Raw genomic sequence first — 27938 nt, 5'->3', positions numbered from 1 at the left:
TCCCATTATCTTTTCCAACTGCATCCATTTTCCTGCAAATGCTATGATTTTATTCTCTTTTATTGCTGAGTAATATTCCATTGTGTATATATGCCACATTTTTAAAATCCATTCATCTACTAAAGGGCATCTAGGTTGGCTCCACAGTTTAGCTATTGTGAATTGTGCAGCTATAAACATTGATTTATTCCACAGACCTTTCTGTCAAGAGGAGAGCTTCCAAATATACAAAAGCATAAGTGAAAGACATACAGACTTTGTTAGGAAAAATCTCAGTCCCTGAGAAGGATATAGTGTACTGTGCAAACAAAAACAAGTGACATAATATAATTAATATCAACAGGTATCAAACTTTACATCCATCAAATGGAATAAAAATTGATTTCCAAACACTCTCAAAAAATTGCAAAACTGATGGCATGCTAGGTCACAACAAAACATCATTAAATTCTGCACCAGAGACATGTCACAGGCCCCACTCTTGACCACAGCACAGTGAATCTTCCTATCAGAAAGCAGCTTTCAAATGGTAGGTTCAAAATACTTGGAAATTAGAGGAGGACAAAGCATTTTGCTGAAATGTTTATTTAATCCAAAAGGAAATAAAAACTAAAATTGCAGTTTATTTTGCAACCAGCAAGGGGGGAATATTTCACACTAAAGTTTATGGAATGTGCCCAAAGCTGTCACTGGAGATATTTTAACAGCCTTCAATCCTTTTATTATTCAAAAACAAAGATGATGAAAAAAAATCTACATTTCATTCTGTAATTGAAATAGGAACAATCACGTGATCCTAAGTAATGCAGAAGGGAAATGGAGTTAATAGCAGAGACCAGGAAGTAAGAAAATAAAAACCAGGAAACTAAAAATATTAACTCTGAAAGCTAGTTCCATTTATTAGAAAATGATAAATCTGATAAATATAGTAATAAAAATATTAATATGCAAAACAGTAAATCAGGTGACACATAAGAATACGCATAGAAGAATTGTAATAAAATAACAATAATAGTCAGCACTTATTTTGCTCTTATATGTAAACAATTAATGTGAGTGTCTTTGAGAGAGTGCTCTTAGGATTCTGTTTTGCAGATGAGGAACTTGGGAATAAAGACAGCTTGACCAAGACTTCTTTCTTAGCTAGGAAGGGGAGGAAATTGCACCGGAGCCCTTCAGCCGGGGCTTTACCCCTTCCTGCAATGCTATGTAAAACTCCATGCTGACTTACATAAGCTGTGAGTTGTAATGTTGTGTTTACCTGGAAGAATATTTGCATTTATTGCTGCCAGTTGCCTGAGGAAGTAACAATCCTAATTGCTTGGAATTAAATTCTCCACTTGGGACAGCTGGTGACACTGTGCTGTGGTACACAGGAGAGTTTGAGTTCCTAGGGAGGCTCCCCTGGCTGCCGCCCTTGTTGCCCTAAAGGGAAGGACTGGGGTCTTTCCTGCTGCGTATTGGACTTTGCTTCTAGATCACTTCTCTACCTGGAGTGCGGGATTTGGGGGCACAGTATTATTCAGTGTCCTCTCTCTACCACCTTATTACTTAGCCAGGCCATGGGCCGCACCGCTCTGGGCTGCAACCCCATATCACTACAGCAGAAGTTCAAGAGAGGCCTGCCTCGGGGCTGGACTTGGTATCAGGAAACACAATCAAATTCTCCTTCTTGGACCTCCTTTTAAATTTGCAATTTTGCTTTCAGGCTGAATCAAGTCATACACATGGAAATGCATACACACAGTGCAAAGTGTGCGACACATACACATATACACACATATACATTTATTTTTTTTTAACTTTTATAAAACTTTTCACTGAGAGGATTTTTCTGCTTATCTAGTTAGTTAAGTCACCTGAAATAGAGGTCTTCCCTTCCTCCTTACCACCTGGTCTCCTGTTTAGAGCTTGGTTTAAATCTCGAGGAGACTGTTTTGACCCACCATTTCATAAGCAGTGGTTCCCCCTGCTGTGGGTTATCGTGCCCCCTGGGCTTTCCTCTGTAGATGCTGTCATCAGGTACTGACTTGAAGGACCTCTGGTATGTGAATATTGCTTACGTGCCTGACTTGCCTACTGCAAGGTGAAGTCCGCTGGAGGGACCCTGCTGCCCTTCTTACCTCTGCATTCTGTTCCTAGCCTGTGCTCGCTCAGAATGAACTCAAAGGAAATAGTCAAAGGAAGAAGCTTTGGGAGGGATTCAGAGACTTTTCCTTGACTCAGCGGGAGAGAGTCCCTCTTACTTTTATCTGTGGTGAATATGAAAAGGGAAAAATTATGTTCTGGCTGTCAATCATCCCTTGCTCAGGGAAAAAATTCCAACCTTTAGATAATGAATGAATTAGAAGAGGCATTTTGTAAAGGTGGAGCATTTGGGAACAGATGGGATAAGATATTACCAATCATAAAAATATATTTTTGGCTAGGGAAGTGGCTTAATGGTAGAGCATTTGCCTAGCATGTACAAGGCCCTGGGTTCAATCCATAGCACTACAAAAAGAAAAATAAATGCAATTTGTATTAATTGAAGACTTATTAACATTATGATCTTTAAAAAATCTGGAAAAAATATGAAAAGGTTCTTGAAGGGCAATGGATTTTTGTATATATGCTCAAGATAAATGAAAAAAATTCAAAAGGAAAACTAATAGGTTTGAAACAGATGTAGCATATAATATACAAAGAGCTATTACAAATAAAGAGAAAAAATTGACCAATGGAAAAATGGGTAAAGGAAAAGTACAAAGCAATTCACAAAGTAAATGCAATTAGTAAAAACATATGTATAGTAATATAACAGTGTAATAAATATTCATAGAAATAAAAAGTAAAATTTTTTGTATCTAAATAGGAAAGACTAAAAATTTTTATTATTTATTATTAGCAACTAAGTAGGCACCAGGATTAATATTCATGAAAGTGTTTGTTCTAAGTGAACATCAGAATAACCTTTCTTTTATTTGTCTAGCAACATCTGTCAAAATTCTTATAAAATATTCACTTTGTATGATGTAGAAAATTTTGGCCCCAAGGGATTAAACATGGAGTCAAGGAGCTGTTCATTTGCAGTGAACCTTAAGCTTAATTGCAGGGTGGATAGAGTATGGTACATCCTCACAAGGGGATATTAGAAGCTTTGCAGAATTATTTTTAATAAGACTTTTATTGATTTAATAATAAAGTAGAATTTTGTTTGCATAAATGGGAAAATAAAAATACCTGGAACGTAATATTAAGTTTTTTTAAAAATCACAAAACTATCTTACTTCAAAATTTGAAGGTGTCTGTATAGTTTTCCAATCATTTAAGAGTCTGGCAGTATTTGATAAGGTACCCCTAAGTAGAGGAATTTTAGTGTTTTTGTTTTTCTTTGATTATAGTTTATGAGGTTGTTGTTGTTTTGGGATTTGTTTGTTTTTCAGTAGTATATTTTTTTAAATGTATTTTTCTTTAGACTTTGAAAAAATCAGAGGGAGGAAAGGAATAAGAAGAGACAGGTAACTGGAGGAGAAGCCTCACTGTTCTCTCTTCATGGGGGCAGCCTGTGTGTTCAGGAGTCTCTGGGGTCACCCCTTAGCTGTGAAGACTGCCACCATTTCTGTAGGAGGGCCTCATCCAGTAAAGATCTGGCTGGGACTGTGCCCTTGAACCTCTTCACTCTGTGCACTAGAGAGCCACTTCTTTAGTGACATCATATTTGAGGTTTCTTAATGGGACACTTTAAGGCTCATCACGGGAGAGGGCCCTGGGGAGTCATTTCACAGCCTTCTCAACAGTTACCATGGCCCCTTTCTGGAAAAAATAAATAAATAACCAAAGTAAAAATGGCTTGAGCAATTTCTTCATTTTCTCATGTAGCAGAAGCCCTGAGATTGTCAGTGCCAAGAAGGGTGGGTGCTGTCCTGAGAAATCTTTTGGTCTCCTCATGATCACAGTTGGCTACAGAAAATCCAGCAGTCAGCTCAGCAGCTTAGAGCACAGCAAGGAAGAAGAGAGACTTGTTCTCATATTCTCTCTCTTTCTCCCCGCTTCCCCATCCCACCCTCTCTCTCTCTGTAAGGGAATTATCTCCTCTGCCTCTCAGGTGACTTCTCCTGAGGTGTGTGGGAATGGTCTTACCCTCATGCCTTGTCTGTGAAGACTTAGAAAGTAAGTTTGTGTGTGTGTGTGTGTGTGTGTGTGTGTGTGTGTGTGTGTGATTTCAGTAGAGAATTGGAAGTGTAGGTCTGAGAAAGCAACCAAGAGTCTCACTTTGCTTTGTAGGTTTGTTGTGAGAACAGAATGCCTACTTAGGAAGCAGAGATGATCAATAAATGCAAGTTTCACCCTCCTCTGGCTTCTTTGGAATCTGACTTTTCAGTACTCAGGTTGAAGTCTGGGTTGGGTAACTCTGTCAGGATTCTCTGTGTGCATGGGGAAGGTGGCAGCCCCTCCAAGATCAAGGTGGGCAGACTACCTGCAGTTTCCATTTTCTCAGCGGCGCAGGGAAACAGGCTGGCTTGGGAAACCTGATGCTTGCTCTAATTAATAGGTAGCTGAGTCCCCAGCTGATTGGGAGGAAGCAGCTCAGTTCTGTACTGTGCTGCAAATCGATGAGTAGATAGGGAATGCACACTCTGCTGAGCGCACACTCTGCCTGGAGAATAGAAATGCAGGGAGGCTAATGCCTTCTCTAAGAATTAGTGAAACTAATGAAATAGGGAACAGTGTGGTACCAATCAGTTACCAGCTGGTAGTTGGGGGGTTACTTACAAGAAGAAGCAGGGCCTGGAGCTGGGTTTGGGGGACTAGCGTGGCTTGCAGTCCCCTTGTTAGTGAAGCACATCCTCGCCAGGCATACTAGATTTGAGCAGGAGGTGGGGGGAAGGCATAAGGCAGTTAGCTAGCTCTGTGGACTGATGGCAGGCTTCTGCTCCCCAAGCAGGGCTCATTATCTGCCAGGGTGAGCTATCAAATTACTATCCTTATGACTGCAGTTTTTCTATCAGAAATGAAACGCCATTTTTTTATCTCTTTGGCCTTTTTTTTTTTCATTTATGAAGGGTACACCTTTTTGATAGTTGAGAAAACTAATAAAGGAGATCACTAAAACTATCACCAAAAGACTGTTCAGGGTGTCCAAGGAAACAGGATTGACTTTTATCTTCCATGTTTATGTGTGCATAGTCATCATGTCTGCATCTGTGTGTGTATAGGTGTGGCACTGGGGGTGAACCTAGTAGTGCTTCACCACTCACTCACCTATATCCCATCCCCCTTTAAACTCTTCTTTCCTTTTTTTTTTTTTTTAAGAAATAATATTGCTAAGTTGGCCAGACTTGTGAATCCTCCTACCTCAGCCTCCAAATTAGCTGGGTTTTCAGGTGTGCGCCACCACGCCCAGCTAGTGTGTCCACATTTTAGTTAAGAACAGACAAGTCACAATAAGAGGATGTACTCTGTGCAGAGCATCTTAGAAAACACTAGGGCACCCCCCACTGAAAGTGGTATATCTCTCCCACAAATGATGCTCATAGGAGGAGAGAGATGCATACCCGGGGAGCCACCCAAGGATTAAATCAGGCAAGGGGAGCAAACTTAGTGGCTGACAAGCGTGATGCTAACTGGCCTCATTTCTTTATGAAATCCACACCCCAACCTGTTCAGCAAATGTGAGGGCAGAAGAGGGGGATACTGGATGAGACAGGTGTATGGTCAGTTGCTTCCTGAGTTTTGATTTTCTCTTTTGTTGGATAGTTTGCAACAGAATACCAGTCGTATACCCTGTGGCTTGTTGTTAAGAATACACATAATTCTAAGACCCCCTCATAAAGTTCTCAGACTTAGTGACCAAGTGACAGCATGGATTGCAAAGGGCAGACATCTCGGTGGAGAGAGAGAAAATCAAGATAGAATGAAATCAGTTCATCTTCCAGAGACAGTTCCCAAAGAGTAGGTTTAGAAGTATCTTGGAGAAGAGCTCCCTGCACAGATATCTATGCAGCTAGCACATCGTGGGGGCAGATGGCTTGAAAGCTGAGGTGACAGGGTGTGGAGCATGTTGGGTCTGGTGGGGATGTAGACCTGGATGTGGGAGAGAGGGATCAAGGCTGGTTTCTAGAATTCTGGAACCAGCTGGTGGGTATGTGGTTGTGAACATTTGGGGAGATTAAAGGAAGGAGCAGGCTTAGCAGGAAGAGCAAGTGTTGGTGTCGTCCTGAAGATGAGAGTGAGGACCACAGCTGCCCTCACAGGGAGCTGTGCTTTCCTTTCCTTCCCCCCAAGTGCATATGCAGGATCCGCTGGGCCCACGCCTCGCTCTCTTGGCAGCTGGGGATAGGTGTGCCCAAGCAGGGTCACAGCCAGGTACATCCTGGAGCTGTGCACCAGCAGAAGGAATCCGCTGCCCCCTTCTTTTTGTGTTGGCCACACAGGAGACTGCTCTTGACCTTGAGATTTAATTTGTGGGGTTCAGATCTTGGAGAGTCTAAACACAGGCTGAAGTATGTAGGGGAATGTTAAACAACCTCAGCAGTCCAGCGCCCGAAGGTTGGAGACCTTGGTTTAGGTGAAGTTGTTTAGGGTGAGACTTATCTGCTGGTTGAACAAGGTGCCTAGGTCTGCTGGACAGGTGTACTCTGCTTGCTCAGAGAGGGGCAGCCAAGGGCTAGCTCACTGACTTCAAGCAAAGAGACCTCCCAGAATGCTTCACTGGACAATCTTGCTTTTCCAAAATTTGTATTCCTTCATGGGCAAGTTTCATTTAATCATCTTGTTGTTTGTAAGAATTATAAAGTTGTCACTGTTGTTCCTTTAAGGAAGGAAGCTAAGGACTTCAGATCCTTGCCTCCTTCCTCCTTCGAGGTATTTTCTTACCCAAAGCAATATTTTCCATCAGGTCAAAACAGAGGCCAGACTTTTACTGTCGCACTAGGTAACGACAAGACTGTGCTTGTTCATCCACCTGCACTTTTCTAAGTTTTCATAGGACTTTTGAGCAAGGTGCCTTCACCTTAGCACCATTGATTTTTTGGGGCCTAATGATCTTGAGAGCTAAGAGTGTTGAGCAGCATTCCTGCCAGTACCCACTAAAATTCAGTAGCACCCCACCCCAAGTTATGACAACTTAAAATGTCTCTTAGTTGTCTTTTTTGTCACTGTGACCAAAAGACATGACAAAAACAACTAAAAGGAGTGAAATTTTATTTTTGGCCTACAGTTTCAGAGGTTCAGTTCTTGGTTGGCCAACTCCATAGCTCTGGGACCAAGGTGAGGTAGGACCTCATGGTAGAAGGGCGTGGTGGGGGAAAGGTGGCCCAGGACTGGGAAGCAGAGAGGGAGTTCTTTTCACCAGGGACAAAACATAAACGCCAACGGCACTGGGGAGTAATCTGCTTCTTCCAGCCATATTCTAACTGCCTGCAGTTACCACCCAGTTAATCCATATTGGTAGATTAATCCATTGATCAGGTTATACCTCTTAATAATCTAATCATTTCTCTTTTGAACATTATGGCATTTTGTTGCAAATGAGTTTTGGGGGGACACCTCATATCTAAACTATAATAGTCTCCAAGAATTGACAAACGTCTCTTGGGGCAAAATCAGCCTCGTATTAGAATCTCACAAAACTGGGGGTGATGTCACTGTTCAGGTTAATGGTGATATAATGATGAAGGTGATAAGATATAAAACTCAAGCCGCTGAAGTCAGAGAACAGTTGAATGGATTTGTGCCTTTTTAGTCCCAACCTTGTAAGACATGGTGTTACCTTCACTGGATACATCGCCTGGCCAGCCCCTGTTTGTCCTTTGTTGCTATACATTTGTGACTCTCTTACCCCATTTGGGACACTGCAAGATCTAATTCTCTTGGTTCTCTAATTAAAACGATGTGGAAAGCAGGCCAGAGTAATTTCCAAGATGACTTTGAATAAGAATCTTGGAAACATTCCAGGCTTTCATCCCTGGTTATGCCATGTCATCAACTTGGTTTGGGACAAAGATGTGTTTATGTATCAAAATGTGGGGAAGGCCCCCTCAAAGCCTGTTGTTTCTACTTGTTTCTCATGATGAAGCATGACTTTAGACTTGTGACCGTGGCTTTCATGAAGGTCAGACAGGGGGTGAGTTTTAACTCTGCCAATTACTAGTTGTGCCATTTTGGACAATGACAACTTTTTAAAGCCTTACTTTCCTGCATGTTAAAAGGAAAAATGAATCCGTTACTTGTCCAATTTATACAATTATGTCAAGAATCAAATGAAATGCCAGACAGGAAATTGCATTGCAAGTGAGGCCATCCTGTACTTTTATTATTATTAATGTGATCATCATCATCCCTATTGTCAAAGATGGACATCTTCATAAACTGACCTGTTAGATTTCTTTTTATATACCCAACTCCCTTGGCTAAAAAAATCATCTAACTAGGATATTTTCATTGGATTTAACCACTCAGCCTGGCTGAATTCAAGAACCCCGGTGGGTTTTAAATCCGCTTGCTACTGCCTAAATAATACTTTGGAAGAGAAAATAGCAAGTGGTGATCAACATCTTATTCACAGGCATAATCGCTCCATTGCAACTCCCCCTTCTCATCCCCTGTTATTATTAATAGGGTGTTATTGCTTAACGTACACCGTGTCCCACAGTGTGCTTCTTGCCTTTTCATGATATATAAACAATGTGTGAGCCCTACCCTCCAAAACCAGCCATTGTGAAGAACCAGAGGAGATCACTGTGTCGACAGACGTGGTCAGGGACCAGTGATTTGAGCTCCATCACTGCCACATAATGAAATATTCCTTCCCTCTAGACTCAGGATTAACTAGGAACATGTGATGGCCGATTCAAGTGGGCACTGTGCTGCGTACTTCCCTGCACAGCATGCCAGTTTCGGGTGTGCAGAGCAAGCAGGTGGCTTTGTCTCTGTTTTTCAGATGCTGAAGCTGAGAATCAGAGAAGGGAGTTGACCGCACCTGACTTGTGTTTTCAAATTCTCAGGACATTGCTCGTTTCATTACTATATGTTGATTCCAGATCCTTGCGGTGTGAATATTTGCCAGGGATTTTTAAAAATATACTGTGTGGGATCTTTTCAATGTTTGTGCAGACAACAAAATAAGAACTGAAGTTACAGAGTTATGTCATCAATTTGGATCTGGACTTCTCTCTAGTTTGATTTATCTTTATTTCTCCAGCTGTTATGGACCTCAGGCTTGATTGCACGGAAGAATCGCCTGATAGGTGTTAGTAGTACAGTAACACCCCCCAAAAGATGCTGAGGCTACCCTCAATCCCATATTAGCATCAATGTGGAATTTGGTGGTCTTTCTCATACGCAAACAAGCCACAATGCCAGCCTCCACCTGCCCCCGCCCCGTAGATGGTTGGTATTTCTAGGGCAGGCCCAGTTGTGGGCCCATATGAGTGTGTGGTCATTGCTGGACTGGGGCTGCAGCAGGTCTCCATCAGTGTGCTGGAGAAGAGAATGCAGACCTCCAGTGGACTGCTCCAGGCCAGCAGTGGCATTGTTCAGACACTAACCATTGTTTGTATAAAGCAAAGAATCCGAGACTACAATTCCCCCCACCTGGTGGTTAGGTGGTAAACAACAGAAGTTTTTTAATCCACTGAAACAACCTTTTAGGATCTGAACATGTTTTTTCAAGCTTCCCTGTCTGCTTTTTGTTTTGATTTTAAGAGTTTTCCTAATACATTGTTACTGGTCAGATGCGGTCCTATGGAGATTGGGGGAGACATCTATAATGAGAAGGAATTATCTGTATTGAACATAACTATGTTGGAGGATCCACTTATGCTAAAGTGTGGGCTCCATAAAGTGGTCATCGTTGTCTTTTTTGATTTTACTTCCCATTTCCATTCTAAGAATTTTAGTAAGAATTTTGTGCATTATTTTTACTACTTAATCATTGTCAGAATATCTTAGTTGAAGAATCAATTTCTGAGAGGATGGAGATTTGGGGAATGAGAGAGACTTGATTTCCAATCCCAACTCCTATAATTCTTTTTATTTCTGGGATTTTCTTGGCATCTACTTGTTAGCATTATTGTTTGGATTAAAAGAAGATATTTGTACATTGCTCTAGGGTAGTCGCTGTTACATAGTGAGTATTGAACAAGTATAAATTTACCATCAGTAAAATAATATTCTGTGCTCTTTACCTATGATCTCCAAAGAAATAAACATCTTCCAGTTTTCTATATCTAGTACAGAATTTGGCATACACAATAAATAGATAAATAGTGACTTTTAGAATTAGTTGATGGGCAGCCAGGTCTCCAAGTGGAAGCTAAGATGTAATGGAATTATCCTGATCCACGTGCCATTGTCTTATAGTACTTTCCAAAGATGGCATTCTCTTCCCTTCTGCATTTTCATGTATGGTAAATTCTGCATCTAGACAAGTTAGATGGCTATCCTCAATCTGGTTTCCTTGACAACCATCATAAAAATGGCAAGGGTCTATTGTGGAGGGAGAATGTCAACCTCACCACAGTCTATGCAGCCTCAAACAAGGCTTCAAGGTCAAGGTTAAAATATTTGAAATTACAATCAGACCTTTGGTTAATGTTTGTTAGATGTTTTACAAGAGCTGAATGAAGGCATCATCTTTTCAGGGTTGAACAGTGAAAAGGGTCATTTTGGCTGTTAGCTGGAAGAAATTCAGACTACTAAGAACAAGGTTTCTCCTGAATCCTTTCACCAACCCTAAAGAGAGTTCTGCAGTTTTATTTATTTATCTTTTTAACCAACCAGAAATTAATTGATATCTCTGATTCATCCTCCCTAAACCTCCTTACCCACTTGGGAGTCGCCCTTCCCATGTGTTTAAAGTTAAATTCACCTACAAGGTGGATTTCTGAACCTGAGAACAGAGGTGGTCACAAGCAAGGGCTTCACCTACAAAGTGCTCCAGAGCCCTCTGCAGATGAAAAGCCAAGCGCCTCATTATTCACAGCGGCCAGATGCCTGTCTAATTGCAGCCTATGTGGCTGCCCTTTAGATGGATCCCTGTGAAGCAGGTGGTGAGAGTGGAAAAGAAGGAAGAAGAACGGGGTGGGGGCGAGAGTGAGAGACAGAGCCCCCTGCTCTCCGATGATGAGCCAGAGGACAGAGAAATGTGCTTTCTGCTTAAGCTGCCTTCTAATTAAATTCAGGAAGGGAGGAAGAACTAGGAGACTCAGCAGATGGTACTGCTACCCTCTGGAATCAGGTTTCAATGTGTGTGTGTTATGTGTGTGTGTTTGCACACTTCTCTGTTTTATGGCTACTTTGGTGTTATATCAGCCCATATAGCTGTTTCTCAGATTCTTCTTAAAAACATCATCCCTATCCCCAAAAAAATCTTTGGAGATTTGACTCCCTAATTTAGCCCCAGTTGCTCCTGTCGTGAGATTTTAATAACCAAACCACTGGAATAGCTATGATATTTTTTTTTCTCATGAGAACCAGATTTTGCCCCTGTTAAGAGTGCATGCAATAGAGTAAATTCTCGACAGTGGGGAAACAAGGCTTATTTATTTTTTTTCCTGATGTTTATTATCTCCATTCTCAGCACTTTGAGCAGCAGGTGAGTGTAACTGTAAAAATATATATGCATATATATGCACATGCACACATATACAAGACACACACACACACACACACACACACACGAGACAGACCGACTTAGAATTAGGGGATCCCTGACTTGAATAGCTTATCTCCTCTAGACCACACTCGTGTCCCCAGATCATGGCTGATACTTAATCCACAGGCACACACACACACATGAAGATTGGAGATACGCTGATCAGAACTGGTGCCCTCTAACTTGGAAATAGATGAGTGTCGCTCAAGCCACCTGAATATCACCATCTTATCCCCAGCTCCCCTTCCAAACACCCATCAAGAAAAACCATGTCTTCAATATATATAATTATCATATCATATTATTATATCCCTCCAAACCATGTCATTACTTTCTCAAAGCAGTCAGAGGCTCAGAGCCTCAAAGTTAGAAGTCACTTAGGTGTTTATTGAATGAATAGATGAATGATGAATAAATGAATGAACCAGTTGGGTTCGCCAGTGTGAAGCAATCAGGAGGAAAAGTTTTCAGTGAACATTGTTTGTGTAACTGTATTGTTTTGGAAAAGTATTTCCAAAACTCCTCACTGAGTACCTTTGGTGTGTCTGACACTGTGCTAAGTACACATACATAAATACACACTGTGCACTGTAATAAGAAGAATTGCAGCTTCTAAAAATATTAAGTCCAGGCTACGCAGGAGCTAATGCAATTTTCTCCTCAGTGCATTGAAAAATCTATTAGTTGTGAAGGCAGCTATATTTCAGGAAATTAAACCACTGTAACAGTCCAGTTCACAAATCAGAAGTCCCAGTGCGTTGAAATGCTCCATTTCATAACATAGAGCACTGAGGGATGTTCAGGCAATCCGTAAACGTTCCAGTGGCCAATCCCCTCCAGCTCCACAAGGCTAAATAGAGGGTGTTGCTTGCCAGGTGATGAGAAAGGGAGGGGTTTGACACCACCAGTGGGAGGAGATATGGAGCCATGATCACCTTCCGGTGACTCACTGTGTCTTCATCCCTCTAGGATTACTTCTGTCTGTAGAAGATGGTTTCTGGGTGGATTTCTGAACAACAGGCATGTCAGGGAAAAGCCAGCAAATCATGTCAGGTGAGGGCATGTTGAATAAACACATGTTCACTGACACCTGCAGGAGATTGCTGTCACCTTCAATGACCAGCTTTGAGGCTCTCGGGCAGTTTTCCTCCAATGGCTGATGTAGGAAGATATGAACTATGTACTTCAGCTCTCCTAGGGTTGCTAAGAGTGTTCTTGTCCGCTGATGGAGAGCTATTTCTATTGAAACAGGATATCTAGATTTAAAAAAAATTACAGCCAGGGAACGTTTTTGGCTCCATAGTCATAAATTTTCTGCAAGGCACAGAGATGCCTAAGGAATTCCTGATCTTATATCAACACTGTCTTTCCTTAATCTTTGAGCAAGGTCTTCTCTCCCTGTTCTTCCAAGAAAGTGGCAATTTCAGGTGAGACACATGGACTGGGGCCTGTCTTATGACTTGGTCTGAATGGTGCATTGATTGTTAATTCAGTGTCACCTGTTCAGCCCAGAAGACCTTGAGAAATACTGTTCTCTGTCTTCTCACTTAACAACTTATAGAGGATCATCTAGGACTTTAGAATCACTTTAATTTAGTCAATGGGTGCTGTTTAAAAATACAGCTGTCTGGGCCCTACCCCAGACTTGCTGAATCATCTCCTGTGAGTCTAACCCCAGAAATCTACCTTTGCCGTACGCCTCAAGGTCCTGAAGCTCTCAGCAGTTACTTTTTTTCTCCAAAAGTCACTGGAGTCTATTTCAACAACAAGATGAGGTCATATGTCTACTAGTGAAAACCTTTTTTTGTTTTTTCTACTTTTCTAGGATATTATCTAGTGCTCTTTAGCGTGGTTGCAGGACTCTCCAAAATTCAGCTCTTCCCTGCCTTTCTGTATCTTTCTCCATCACATCCAGCTCCACATCCCCTCGAGGGCAACTGAGCATAGTTAGTTGGTTTATGCTCACAAGTGCAGGCACACACCTGGTTGGTTGTACTTCCCTCTGTGCGTTTCTTAATGCTAGTACTTCACTGGTCATCCTTCCCTTCCAATATTTGAGAAATTGCACTTTTATCTCATTCTTCAAGACAAAATTTAAGGCTCCTGTCTCCCAGAAATCTCCACCTGCTTCATCCTTTCTCCGTTCCCGCCACTCCTCTTTAATTATCCTCTTGCTAGACTGCGGCTACATGGACGTGGAATTCGTCACAATCCCATACATTCTGTTCTATAATTACAGGTGTGGTAACTGGTTTCTGAGATGGTCCCCAGCCATCTGCATTTCCTAATATTCGTACTCTGGTTGAGTCCCTTCCCATAGTCCATGGGCTGACCTATGTGACCAAAAAAGAGTACAGAAATGACACGTGTCCATTCTGAGGCCAGGGCATATTAGACATGCCAGCTTCCACCTGGTTCTGTCCTGGGCCGCTCACTATAGGGAAGGCAGTTCACGGGCTGCACACTCCCATGGCCCTCTGGGGTAGACCAGGTGGTGAGGACCTGAGGCTTCCTGTTGACAGGCAGCAGCAACTGCCCGCCATGTTGAGGGGGCAGGTCCAGGAGCTCAGAGTTCGTATTCAGATGCCTGCAGCTCTTGAGAAATCCACCCAACTCATGCACCCCCAAGTGCCCCCAAATTTCTGACATGCAGAAATTGTGCAAAATAAGTACTGCTGCTGTTTGAAGTGGCTGCGTTTTGAGATGACTCTTTATGCAGTGATGAGAAGTGAACATGCAGTGGGCCGCTAGCCTTTGAGAGCACGGAGCATGTCTTCTCCATCATGGGGCCTGGCCCCTTGACCCTCCTGGCCCACATTAAATCTCCCATAAGCGCTTATCTAAATGCTCTCAGTTGACTGAACATGTTTCTTTTGCTGGTCACAAATGCAGGTGGCTTTACCTAGTAGTTATGAATCTTGTCTTTTCTGCTCTTGTACCTTCTGTTAGTGGCAGTGTCCATAATTACCAGTTGCCAGTGCTCACACATAGCCCGGGCATGCTCCTAATCCCATAGGGTGTGTGCTGGTCTCATTTGACGGATGAAAAGACTGAGGTGCATAGAGCTTTAGCTGCTTGCCCAACGTATCCAGCTTCCCAATGATGGAGCCAGGATTGAAGCCCAGGCAGAGTCTAGAGTGTGTGTTAGGTGACCATCCTGAGCCTGCATCGTGTCACAAAGCTTCCCGGGGACTCTGTGCTCCTACATCATTGCATGCTTCTCTGAAGCTCACACACAACATAGTTTCTGTTTTCTCTGTTTTAAGAGTAAGGAGACTGAGTCTGAAACAGACGAACCTGAATGTCTGGTGGTGGAGGTGGCCTTGGAGTCCGGCTGGCTGGTTTTATGTCATGATCCTCCTGAAGCCCTGCCCCACCATAGGACACCCGGCCCTCAGGTCCTCCTCATTGCTCTTCTAAGCTTGCTTGGTTGTCAAGACGACCACCCACAACACAAAAGGCAAATGACTTCTCAAGCATTTTGCAGCCACTGTGACTGCATTTTTAAATTTTGAAAATGTGTCAAGGTGATTTGTAATTCACAGAAAATGTTGATATAGGTAAGGAATCTATTTTGAGCCATAAATATTTCTAGTAAGATAGGATAAAGCTTCCAGGACAAACACAGGAACTCCCTAGAGAGAAACAGGATATTATTCCTATTTTACAGATGAGAAAATTCAGGCCCTGAGAGGTTAAAAGCCAGGCATGTCCAACTCTAAGGTGCTAGTACCTAACTGCCTCAAAAAACTGCTATTTGGTGAATCAGGACTTTTTTTTTTTGAGACTCACTTCTGCCCTTGCAGGAATCCAGAGGAGTGAAAAGCCCACTTGAGTCGGTTAGGGCACCTGAAAGGAGGGGAAGAGAAAACCATTCACTTAAAGTGGTATGTCTGAGGCTGAGGACTGAGATTACAGTATGGGAAGGGACTCGTGTACTTTGGGTACCTGGGTATCAGTAGGGCTCTGCGGCTTTCAACAAGACATCATATATAAAGCTCTTACTGCAATGCTGGAGTTTTGCCGGGGCACATTGGCATATTCCTGTAATCCCAGCAGCTCGGGAGGTTGAGGCAGGAGGATTGTAGGTTCAAAGCCAGCCTCAGCAACTTATCAGGGCCCTAAGCAACTCCGTGAGACCCTGTTTCTAAATAAAATGCAAAAAGGCGGGGGGCGGATGGGGATGTGACTCAGTGATTGAATGCCCCTGAGTTCAATCCCTGGTACTGAAAAAATCCCCCAAAAATGGGAATTTTATTTTCTATTATATTACCGAGGCAGCCCAGTGCCTCTTGAAAACCTGAGTCTTCAAGGAGAGTCGGGCATGGTTCCCTGAGCCCACCAGCCCCTTTGCCTGTCTTTCCCTTGGTATCAAAAGCTTGGCATAACCTTTGGGCCATTGCTGACCTTCATCCCCTATGTTTGTTTTTTTTAATTTTCTTAGTTATAGATAGACACTGTACCTTTATTTTCTTTATTTATATGTGGTGGTGCTGAGAATTGAACCCAGGGCCTCACACATGCTAGGCAGGTGCTCTACCACAACCTCAGCGCTATCCCCTCCTTTGTAAGGAAGCTTTGGAGATGTATCTTCCGCCCAACCCTCTGCCCCCATGCTATGTCCCTTCTCTGGTCAGGTCTTCTAAGTCACTTTTCTGGGGATCACCTAGCCTCATATCTACCCTGAAATCACTTGCAGTGCTTCGTAGGAACTCTACCTGAGGCACTCGGAATGACCATTAGTTTCATTCAGGAAGGGGAGTTTCCCATTGAGAGCCCCCTGACCCCCACTTTACACAAAAGTCTATCAACCTGGGCTGCTCATAGCGTTCACACCCTGGATGAGTACCTTCACGTAGGTGGAGTAGGCGGGGATCTTGAGCATAATTGCATTTTTCCTAATTAAAGCTTCAAGCATGCTGCTCAGAATTATTAAGAACCATTGCAAAGATAATAGTCTATCCATTAAAATGACCCTAACTTTCATTTTTTTATCTTTTTAATTACACAAACCCTTGGGCATATTTATAATGATGGAGAGCGTGACAGGAGGCTGTTCCAGCATCCCCAAGGGATGCTCTTGGGTGGACTAGCATGGGGCTTGCCAGGTTTCCCCACCTTTCCTCTGATCAGGATGCTCTTCTTTCCACCAACCTCTGGTTGAATCAGAACTTGTTGCCAGGTAGGAGGAAAATCGAACACAGTGTGATTGCACCAAGGTACTACTGCCCAGAAAGGTTACTTGGGTGACCATTCCCACCTACTTTCCTCCTGAAACCAAGGATGTGCTGTCTGACTTGAAGATCCACTTGAGGGGTTTTGTATTTTCCAGCAGATTTCGGTTTGTGACTTTGTTAACGTTTTATATAGAAACATAGGAAAGGGTGATGAGCCAGGTACCCCCGCTGACAGACCGTCTCCGTGCTGTTTCCCCTTTCCTGTCTTCCATAGTGTAGTTTTTTGCTTTTATCAAGCTCATAACCTGGATCACTGAGCCCTGATTGCACTGACAGCCACACACTGGGGAATAGAAGTAGTTTTGTGGAGGCTGAGTGCCCGCATAAACTGGATGCTTTGCAGTCCCCCAGCTGTGTTGGAAAGTCAATATCAAAAGTCCCCATTTTGCCATGAGAAAATGTAAGGCTCTTAGAGGTCATGTGGCTTTCCTGAGGTCACACAACTTATTAGAAGTTGAACAACTTCCAAAGGCCAGGCTTTGGAGCTCAACAAACAAGCTGTTCTGTTGTGTGTACTGAACCTGGACTTCTGCATGTATGGACACTTCCGCTCCTAGTAGAGGATAGTGCCAAAGGTAGGATTTGAACCCAGGCCTGGTGGACCCTGTGATTATGCATATTCATCAAACTGTTCTTGGGTAATTATTGTGTTGGATATTTGCCAGGGTCATGAATGAAATTCTCAAAGAGTTCCAGTCAAATGCAAGAGAGAGACATGGGAAATTAAACCCAGCGTGAGAGCAGGCTGTGTGCAGGGGAGGGAGAGGTCAGTGCAGCCTGAGACAGCCGGGACTTGGTGACTGGAAGATGGTGGCTGCCGCATTGAGACTTGAAGGAAGAGCAGCATGTGGAGGAGGTGGGGGAGGAGCATGGTAGAAGCCGTGCTACTTAAGAGGATGAGTAATCTATTATTGATGTGCTGCTTTCTATCAGAAGTTTTCCCTCACCCCAAAGATTCTTTACTTTTCTTGCCTTTCCTGGGGCTTTCTTTCTGAGTACAAACTCATTCAAATGCTTCCTTTACCTCTAATTGAACACTTGGACTTAATTGATTATGTATTAAGTTGGGGACTTGGGGCGACATTCGGGCCTGGGCTCATGTTGAGATTAATTTATTCCTGTAGTCTTACTGTTTGGTGATGCATCCGAGTGTCTCACATGTGTGTTAAAAATAAAGCTGAGAGTCAGGGCCATCTAATTAGATGGCTTAACCCAGCACGGTGGTGTTCAGTGTGCACCCAACTCTCCTGCTTTGATGGCAACCAAAATAGATGAATAAGTTAATCAAAGGTCTGATTAAATAGCACAGCTCTGCAGCATAGACCACTGATTGCCAGGCTTCAGTTCAGGCAGATTCCCAGAGGAGGGAAGGAAACGAGCTGAGTTCCACAGGCCAGGGCTTTCATGAGGAAGAGTTTTATAAAGCACACTGGAGGGAATTGCTCACCAAGTTCTCAGATCTTAAGGTGATGGCTAGTCAGGAAACCAAATCCCAAAGAAGGGTAATGTGGTTTGAGGAAAGAGCACAACCACCTACCTCCTGGCAGATACTAACTATAGCTTGTAGCTTGCCTGCTGCAGGAGGTGGACACATGGCTCAGCCTCCTGTGCCATTGATTGATTTCAGGTGTGGATTTTGTGCCTGTTCATATGTAAGGCCCTCCCTGTGCTTCGTTCTTGACCTCACTGTTTAGTTTCTGTACCTGCATTAGCAGCAGGACTGCTGGTTATGACAGGTTTGTCCATCCAGGTCCTCACTAGGTCTCTGCTGCCCTCTTTGGGCCCCCTGAGACTGACACAGAAGGGCAGCACCACTTCCCTTCTAGTCCCCATCTGGATTGGCAGAGAGGCACCTACTAGGAGATGGGGGACCTGGGGAGAGTGAGGGTGAGGCAGGTGTCCCAGTTCTTGTCCTGTGGGCTGCCACAGAGAGGCCTCTAGCGAAGGCTGCTGCTCCTGCAGGTGGCCTTGCTCATGGGGCTGCCCTTTCTGGATTCCACCAACTGCTGTCTTGGCCTTGTCTGCTGGGGTGGCACCTCTCTTCCCAAGTATCGGTTCTGTCTCTAATTCTGCATGCACTGCAGTAAAGAGTCCATTATTATTATTATTACTATTATTTAGTTGTAGATGGACACAACACTTTTATTGTATTTATTTATTTTTCTGTGGTGCTGAGGATCAAACCCAGTGCTTCACACATGGTAGGTGGGTGCTCTACAATTGAGCCACAATCCCAGCCCCAGATTCCATCTATTATTAAATTGTCCTTAGACTTCCCAGTTTGGGTGTGCTATCTATTTATACCCTCACAGATGTGAAGAAGTACACTCTTACAGGATCTGCCTTTTACCAATGGCAGCCGAAACTAAGCAGACTTGTCCAAGGACACATGGTGATTGTTGGTACTGAAGTCCAAGTCCAGGTGCACCTAGCTCTAGAACCCAAGTGTTCTTCACACCAGGCACCACCTTCAATAGGAAGCCATTCAAGAGATGTCATTGTACTTGAATGAGGGGCCCAGTCAGCGTTGGGGGAGCCTAGGCTTGCTGAGAGTCTTTCCCATGCCAGGAGCTTAAATCTCTTCACCCCCTTTTGTTTTTCATCAAGCATATAATGTAGGCATGTAGGTATATAGACACAGAAAAATGCTCCCAAATGATCCCTCTGAAGAATTTGATATCTTGTATCCATTTCTTCTTTCTCTGCATAAATTTCAGAGGATGTATTTCCGTGCCATTTGAGAACTCATAGTGGGTTTTAAGCAAAAGTTGTTTTAAAGCTTGCTTTTTTGTTTGTTTGTTCTTATCCATCAACGCCAATTTCATTTTGTTACATCTTAATCTACATTGTTTCAAGCCGCTAGATAGTATGCTATCAATCAAAAGTGTATCATGTTTTAGTTAAATGCTCAATTTGGGGACATTTGGATGGTTGCTATTTCTTTACTTTATAGCATGGTAACAAACATCTTTGAGAATAGAACTTTGGTTTTACATTTTAAAATTTGATTTTTTATTCTTTTTTTCTTAAAGACCAGTGTCCTATAAATGGAGTTAAAGGACAAAAGAGTATTTTGTAGGATACTAAGGATGATCCCATTTCCCAATAAAGGGGTTTTATCACAAGTTACCTCTTGAGAGTGCTCTCTAACCAACTCCAGTGGAAACTCCCCTTCACAGCTGGGATGGCACCCCTGTCCATAATGACCTTCACAACTGACGCTGCACATAGGAAAGCTGTCATCACAACGTGTAGCTTTGAATACCAAGTGGCACCAAGTGGTGTGTGTGCCTGGCTGATGACTCTGTTCACCTGTGGGGCACGGATGGTTCCCGTGTCCTATGAAGGCTGCAATATCAGCACCCCTGGGTTGTTCATTGCTGTCCCTGTGTATGGAAGCTTTGTTGCTGTTAGGTGAGGACTGTCCATAGATGATGCCCCAGCCCTCCGAGGGCATTTATTTGAGAACATCAAGAAGGCACCAGTACTAACCTATTCAATTACAGCTTAGAAAATATAGCTAAGCATAAGCTTTAAAATGCCAGTAAGTCGTGATGTTTATAACGCAGGTTTGAAATATAACTTTAAAACACACACACACACACACACACACACACACACACACACACACACCCCTGCCTTGGAACAATTTGGTACTGGTTGCAGAAGTATGATTCGGTTTTTGTTCCTTTTTGTTTTCTTTTTGCCTATCTTTCTTTTCTCCAATGAGCCTGTATAATTTCTCTAATAGCCAAAATTATATTTTAAAAAACTTCAGCATGGGATTTTTATGTAATGATTATTTCATAACTATTGCTTTTCCTCTCACTAGATTCAGATTTCTTTCCTGAAACTGGTGCCAAATGTAAATTACATGAACAGAACTCTAAGTAGATATTCATTCACTTTTTCAACAAATTTGCATTGAATACCCCCCAACCCCACTTCTGGCCTGGTGTCACATACCTGGAATCCCAGCTGTTCTGGAGGCTGGCAGAAGGATAAGTTTAAGACCAGCCTAGGAAGTTTAAAGAGATTCTGTCTCAAAATAAAAATTAAAAAGGGCTGGGGATGTGGCTCAATGGTAGAGCACCCCTGGGTTCCATCCTCAGTACTGGGGGGAAAATAAGTCAAGTTCCTTTCTTTTATCATGTTCTTATAATCAAAGATTTTGTTAGCACTGGTTGCATTGTGCTCTTAGCATAGTTAAGTGGTAGCAAAGTTGATTAGAAGAGAAACAAAGGAGAGCCCCCTCAAGGGAGCATGGGTTCTCTAGAAGAGGGGAGCTAGACTCAGTGCTTTATGTGTCTCAGGCACCATTTGTAATGTTTTAAGCAAAGAATTAATATAGTGACTTTTTCCCCCTTCTCCAACTCCCTCTGTGCCTTATCCTGTCCAGTCTGAAGTTTCTTGGATCCCCAACAAACATTACTCTGGGATTTATGGCCTGATGAAGCTCGTCCTGACCAAAACTCTTCCTGCCAACCTGGAGAGAGTCATTGTCCTCGACACAGATATCACCTTTGCAACCGACATCGCAGAGCTCTGGGCTGTGTTCCACAAGTTCAAAGGTAATTGTGGCTCATTTCTTTCTAGTATTTGTGGCTCATTTCTTTTTGGTATCCTTGTAGGTGTGGACATGTCAACCATGGTGATTATATTTTTTTAAGGAGATGAGTTTAACTCTGATAAGGTTGTGCTATTCAAGTCAATAAGAAATTACAAATACAGTTATGTTATAATTCTACTTTGATTTGATACATGCTAGAGTAAAACTGGAATTTCCATTTCTTTCTTTATTTTATTTATTTACTTGTGGTGCAGAGAATTGAACCCAGTGCCTCACATGTTAGGCAAGTGCGCTACCCACTGAGCCACAAGATCTGTGTTCATAGGAAGAAACCAATTTGGGATACTTTGTAACCATTAAATATCAAATGTATGTATTTTGTTTGCAGTAATTGAGTGTTGACATACTTGTGCAGAAACATGCATTTATTAGTTTTCTCTTTTTATCAAATAATTCTTTGATTGCCAAGAAAGCTTTTGAGGTAGTAGAAACAGGTATTGATTATAGAGTGTTTGAAATGTTCTTCTGGCTTTTGCTTTCCTTAGCATCATGGCTTATTATTTTGAGGTATGTTTGTTTGGTTTTCAAAGTCCTCTCTTCTCGTCTGGTAATCTTCTTATCTCTTATTGTTGCCTTTGTCACTATCTCAAGGTACAGGAGCCCTTCTGATGGGCAATTTTAAACTCAGTAGTTATATTTGACTCTGGTGGGGCCTATGAGAGAAGTGACAGGTTAGCATGAGTTTAGGGCTGTTTTAATACCCCTCTCCTCCGTGTTGTATTTTTGAGGTTCCTTTTCTATATTGGGCAGATGCAAAGAGAGAGCAGTTTGTTAATGAGATCATTATATATTTCTGATCTTTTTTTTTTTTTTTTTTTTTTTTTGTCAAATTGCACACTACCCTCTGCCTAAAATCTCTCTGTGTCTTCTCTTACTTCTTTATTCTAAGAGGGTGAAATCCTCCTTACTGATTTTCAACAAATCATTTCCATAAACCCTGTTGGTTTCTGTTTCCATTCATGGGCAGGGTAAATTCCTTGCCTAGTGCCTTCTGGGAGGATCATGGCTCTGGGCTAATTGAGGAAAGTGTTGAGCAAATCACAGGGTTGACAGGTCCCCCGCCCACTCTATCCCTTATCAGGATCAAAATTAACATTTCTTATCTGGGTCAATAATGGCATTAGGGAGACATCCTTTAACAAAACTGGGAAGCCAGTGAGTCTCCCCTGTCTAATCTCTTCTGCATAGAATGCTGGGTGGTAACTATCCTTTTATTTCCTAAGTCAAGCCCCTGACTTTTGGAGGGACGCAGGGTTTTGCCCAGAATTGAGATCAGAATTGTGCCTTGCCTTCTCTCTGTTGCTTCTGCTGTTTCTCTTTCTGATCACACAGAACTCATTGGGGACAGTTTTTCTTTAATTGCACTGTATTTTATCTATGTTTTTATGCTGATGTTCAGTGTTCAGTGATGCATATATTCAACAACGTTTATTACATTCCTACTGGGTGTCAGGCTGTGTACCTAAATCATGAAATGAGGAGTGATGAAGGGACAGTGAGAGTTGTCACCTGCCCTGGAGAGGGGCAGAGCAGTCGGATGGGACACAGCACAGGGTGTGGTAATTGTGCACTGTTTTGTTGGGAAAGAGCGATAGATGCCCAAGTTCCCCTTTGAGAAGAGAGGACTCACTTCTCCAGCACCTGGGATTTCTCTCTGGCTATAGAAGGAGGGCTGCAGGCATCAGCCCTCTTTGGGGATGGGCTCTGATGAAGAGAGTGACTGTGCCTGGAACCATGCCCGCTGCCGGGATGCACCATGTCATGCATTGACTCAGGAGCCATGGGATCCTATCTGATCAGTTGCTGTATCCCTGGAGATTGCCTCACAGTCTGAAGTCTCCTCAGTCCAGTCCTGCTCATTCAGACCTGCTGTTCCCTAGAGTTCTCCCTGATTAAATGTTCATGTGCTGATTTCTGTCTCAATCTGCTTCCCTGGAAACTCAGCCCATAACCAACATCTACAGCACTGAGTATCCCTTGGATAAGTGCAACTCAGCAAAATCAGTAGGACAAGTGGTCAGAAGTTGCAGTGCTGTGGCCGGGAAATTTCTTTTATTCTGTTGCAGCCAGAACCGGCTGTCATGCTAGCAGGATTGTGTGGGCAACAGCAACAGCAAGAATAATCATGGTTCTAATCCCTGGGCATCACCTATGGAAGGGAAGGAAACCATTTGGACTCTTGCTGCCCCTGGAGCTGCAGATTTGGAGGACTCTGAGGTTCCAGGCGGTTCCTGGGGCTAAACAGAGTATGTGGACCAAGGTCAGGACAGGACCAGGGGAACTTTGAATACCAGAGCTGAGTTATTGGACTGTCTTCTATCTGTTCATTCTTTGATTTGTCCATTTCTAACATTTATCAGGCCCTTAAACTGTGTAAATGTGGCACCAGCCTTTAGGGAGCTCCCAGATGGGGCAGATGGTGTTACATCATAAACACCTGCCGAGGAGTAGAGAACGTCTACTGTGGTCCTCCCATGCCCATCCTAGTGATCACAAGAAAATGCAGAGGTAAAGAGAAAATAGGAAAGCCCTTCCTCCTCCTCCACATGTCAGGACTTCAGTATTTTCTTTTTAGTGGACTTATTTTTCCTTAATGATATCTATTAGAAGCCAGGTCATAGAACAGGGAGAGCCTCTTAGGACAGACGCATAAATGTTCTGGCCCAAGAGAGAGAATGCTGCTCTCATGAAGGCACTACTTGACATCTTTTGTTGTGAACATTTTGATTGACAGTGGTGCCATTTGCCATTGGTCATTTGTCTCTGGTACATTGTCTGGGGCTGCCGTGGCACCTGTGTACAGGTCATACACAGGCTTGGTCCCTCCCTAGTGTTGTGGAAACCCCAAAACCTGGCTGCACCACATCAGCTTCTACTAAGAAGCCTGTTATTAAGGACACAGACTCGTCCTCACCACCTGCTGCAGGGAGCCCCCCAGTGGCTCTTGGAGGCATCCATGTGCACCAAGGGCCTGAGTTCACCTCAGTGGCAAATGCCTACCTTCCACACCAGTGGTCTGTACCCCTCGCCAGCCTGTGCAGCCACTGGGGGTTCTTCATACCCAAAGTAACAGAACCAGAAATATCACTAGTGGCTAGAATCCAGAGTCACCCACTCAGTTGTATTTCCCGAGCTCCTCTAGTGGTTGGTTAGTTTTCTGAAAGTTGAGTTGGGAATGTTGCAAAAAAAACAAAACAAAAAAAAAAAAAACAACAAAAACCCAAGCCCTACTGCTGAGAATTTAAATTTGGGTGGAGGAAGACAGAAAATAAATAATATGCATAAATCTTAGATGGTAATAAATGAATGGATGCCTCTGTGTGTGTGTGTGTGTGTGTGTGTGTGTGTGTGTGGTTTATATTGTTTAAATATTCAAATAAGGTATTAATGCAAGATCCCCAAAGAAGGGTGACGTTTAAGCAATGAGGTTTAGAGAAGCAGTAACCCTGGTGTGCCAGGGGACGGGGAGGAGTGTCTGAGGCCTTAGGACAGGAACATCAACTTTGCTGTGAGTTGGTGTGTTAGAGGGATGGGATGGATGTCCAAACATAGCAGAAGGAACCCAGGAGATGGCTGGGGTTGACAAAGTCACATCACAAGAACCTGGATCCAGAGGGGATGCTGACTCTCCTGTTAGGCCCCTAGGGGGCCCAGCAGAGGCAAGACTTAACCTGCTGTGTTTAAAATGGGTGGTCCTGGCCGCCCTTGTTAGGACAGAAGGCCGTGACGACACCATTCAGGAGATAATTCCAGTCCTCCAGGTGGGAGATGCCCTGGGCTCAGGCCTAGGTGGAGCAGCAGAGGAGGTGGAAGTCACCTCATTAGGGTAGGTGTTGAAGGCCAAGTCACCAGGGGAGAAGAGGGTGGAGGATGGCCCCTAGGGTGGCTGGGTGGGTGCAGTGGCACTGGTGAGCCAGAGAGGACTTCAAGGGGAGGTCAAGGCAAGCTCCGAGCTTGTGAGGCTTGTTAAGTTTGAGGTCCTGCATTGGATGTCTGCATAGAGAGGTAGGGAGGCAGGCCGGTAAGTTGTATTTGCAGAGCAAAGGGAAGGTAACTATTCTTTATCAAGTGCTTCTTCTGTTCCGGCACTGACTAGAAGCTTTGTACATTTGAAAGTTAAATAAACTGAGCCTGAGGGAGATTAAATTGCTGTCCCTGCTCAAAGAGCTTTCACACATCAAAGCAAAGCTGACCATAAGCCCTTTGACTCCAGAGTCCATGCTGTGTCTACTGCCTTGTGTCGCCTCTCCTGGATCCCTGCTGGGGTGGAGAAGGGGATGCCCACCACCCTGGGAGGCAGGGTCCTCACATAGATCAGGTGTGACTGGTGATCCTGAGCCACCAAGACCCTGGAGTGCCTTAGTTAACTGCACACAGAATCCGAAGCCGTATGTGATTGTAGCAGTCCAGGGAGGAAGTTGTGGAGGCTGTGATGAGAAGCTGTTGGAGGAGAGCCTTGCTGGGCATTAAAGATGGTGTTGTCATCCCTAAGGGCACACACCTGACTTGAAGAGGGCATCTTGCCACGGCGTACAGTTCTGGCCTTGAAGCAGGTTGAGTTACTACTCAGCTTACCTTTGTGTGCCACAGGAGTGCCAGCGGGCATCTTTCAAGGGCCTGCCAGGCGAACCATGGCTAATCACAGCTCCTAGGCTGAGCTCTTCCTCCACACCAGCCGCTTGGTTAAGCGCCTTGTGAGTAAACTCAAATAACCTGCGCAGCCCAGCGAAGAGCCGGCATTGTTCACGTTCCCACTTGAAAAGTTTGGGAACAGATGCTTCAGCTTCTCTAGAGCCTCAAAGGTCTCAAGGAGTAAATAACCCAAATCCAGTTCTCTTCACCCAGCGCCCCACACTCCTGAGAAGAGAGTAAGGAGAAGCATCATGTGACTGTGGCCAAGAGTGTCTTTGGAGAGATAAAAGGGGGAGCCCTGGGTGACTGTGTAAACCAGTTTGTAGAGGTCAGGCCCAAGGTGATGCAGGCATTCAGAAGACGGAGGCAGAATCGGAGGCACAGCAATGTACAGGCTCCTGCATCCTGCCCTGCATGTGACTTCCCGGAATTCTGCGTGTGAAATCACTATGGGCCCCAAGAGCTCTATCCGGGCCTCAACGTGGGTGGTAGATAAGCCAACTGGAGCTCACTGGTAACTCTTGCATAGGCACTATATTCTGCATGTTTCTGTCCCCCAAATTCATTATTCCAAAGCTAATCCCCAATGCCATAATATGAAGAGGCTGGTCCTTTACGAAGTGATTAGGTCATTAGGGCTCCCTTAATATGGTTAATGCCTTTATAAAAATGGCCTCAGGGAGGTTTTCTGCCCTTCTGCTGTGTGAGAACAGAGTTAGAAGGAACCATCCATGTAGCAAGCATGAGCCCTCACCAGACACCAAATCTATTGTTACTTTGATCCTGTGACTTTCTAGCCACCAGAACTATGAGAAATTAATTTCTGTTGTTTATACATCACCAGTTCTAAGGTATTTTGTTAGAGCCACTCAGTCAGACTAAGACAGCAGGTTACTGGCTTCTCAGGGCCCAGATGAACTGAGAACGGTGCTAATGGGGTCAGTGTGAGACCCACACATCACATCCATTCTTCTTGCAATGTTCCGTTTTCTCTGGGGACTCCTGCCAGCACATGTGGGGTCACAGTGGACATTGTTTCTGTGTGTCTGCCCCAGTACTTTGCAGATCTGTCCATCAGGGCTGAGGGTGGCTATAAATGTAAAATATCATAGGAAAACGGAACATGAAAAACGTCAGAGGTGTTATTTCTGCAAAGACATCTGTAGAACTTTTATGCTTATACTTAGTTGCCTTGAAGAAGTTTTTAAAAACTCTTTCAAGTTCTTCAGGTGTCTTTTTTCTGGCCTTGCCCATCTCCCCTGGTGGGATTGGTGAAGTGGCTCGAGCTTAGCAAAGAAAGAGACGGAGTTCAAATCCCTGCTGGCCTACTTATCAGCAGGTGAGTTGGGAGGTCATTATCGCCGCCTCCTCCCCTGTATGAAAATACTGAGGTCACTGCACAGCAGTCAGGTGTGGTATGGGAAGGCACTCGGCCCTGCTAGTACCCGGGAGACTCTCACGCCACGTGGTACATTTTCTCTTTCCTTCCTCCTCTCCCCAACATCCCAGGTCACTATTATTGGTCCCTTTTCCTTTGACTTTAAACCCTCCTTCTCTCTTCCTCCACCCACCTCCATATCAGACTCTCTGTTCCCTCCTTAGCCGGTGTGAAAGGAATCAAAGTGGATCTTTCAGGACAACCCCAGCCCCTTGTGTGGGCCAGTTTCCCTGATTAAAGCCGTAGCTTCTCTGCCCGTGCGACGAGGTCTCTCCCAGTTTTCACGTACTTGTCTCGCATTCTCTCCCGATGGTTCCTAACTTAAGAGAGTTTGGCTGCAGGGAAGAAAAACAGACATTTTGA

The 27938-nt window shown here is 43.8% G+C and overlaps 1 protein-coding gene across 9 annotated transcripts in view; it reads left to right on the top strand.

Annotated features, from left to right (window-relative positions):
• The window catches only part of Large1 (LARGE xylosyl- and glucuronyltransferase 1), a 492360-nt gene that overhangs the window by 266563 nt on the left and 197859 nt on the right, over positions 1-27938 (top strand). For all 9 annotated transcript variants that reach the window (XM_076855085.2, XM_076855088.2, XM_076855087.2 and 6 more), the window contains one exon: positions 21275-21446. In XM_076855085.2, the coding sequence (XP_076711200.2) occupies positions 21275-21446 (172 nt within the window). The remainder of the gene's footprint in view (positions 1-21274; positions 21447-27938) is intronic.

This window comes from Callospermophilus lateralis, chromosome 4 (genome assembly GCF_048772815.1).
Source record: "Callospermophilus lateralis isolate mCalLat2 chromosome 4, mCalLat2.hap1, whole genome shotgun sequence".
Lineage (NCBI taxonomy): Eukaryota > Metazoa > Chordata > Mammalia > Rodentia > Sciuridae > Callospermophilus > Callospermophilus lateralis.
This window is presented reverse-complemented; position numbering and strand designations above follow the sequence as displayed.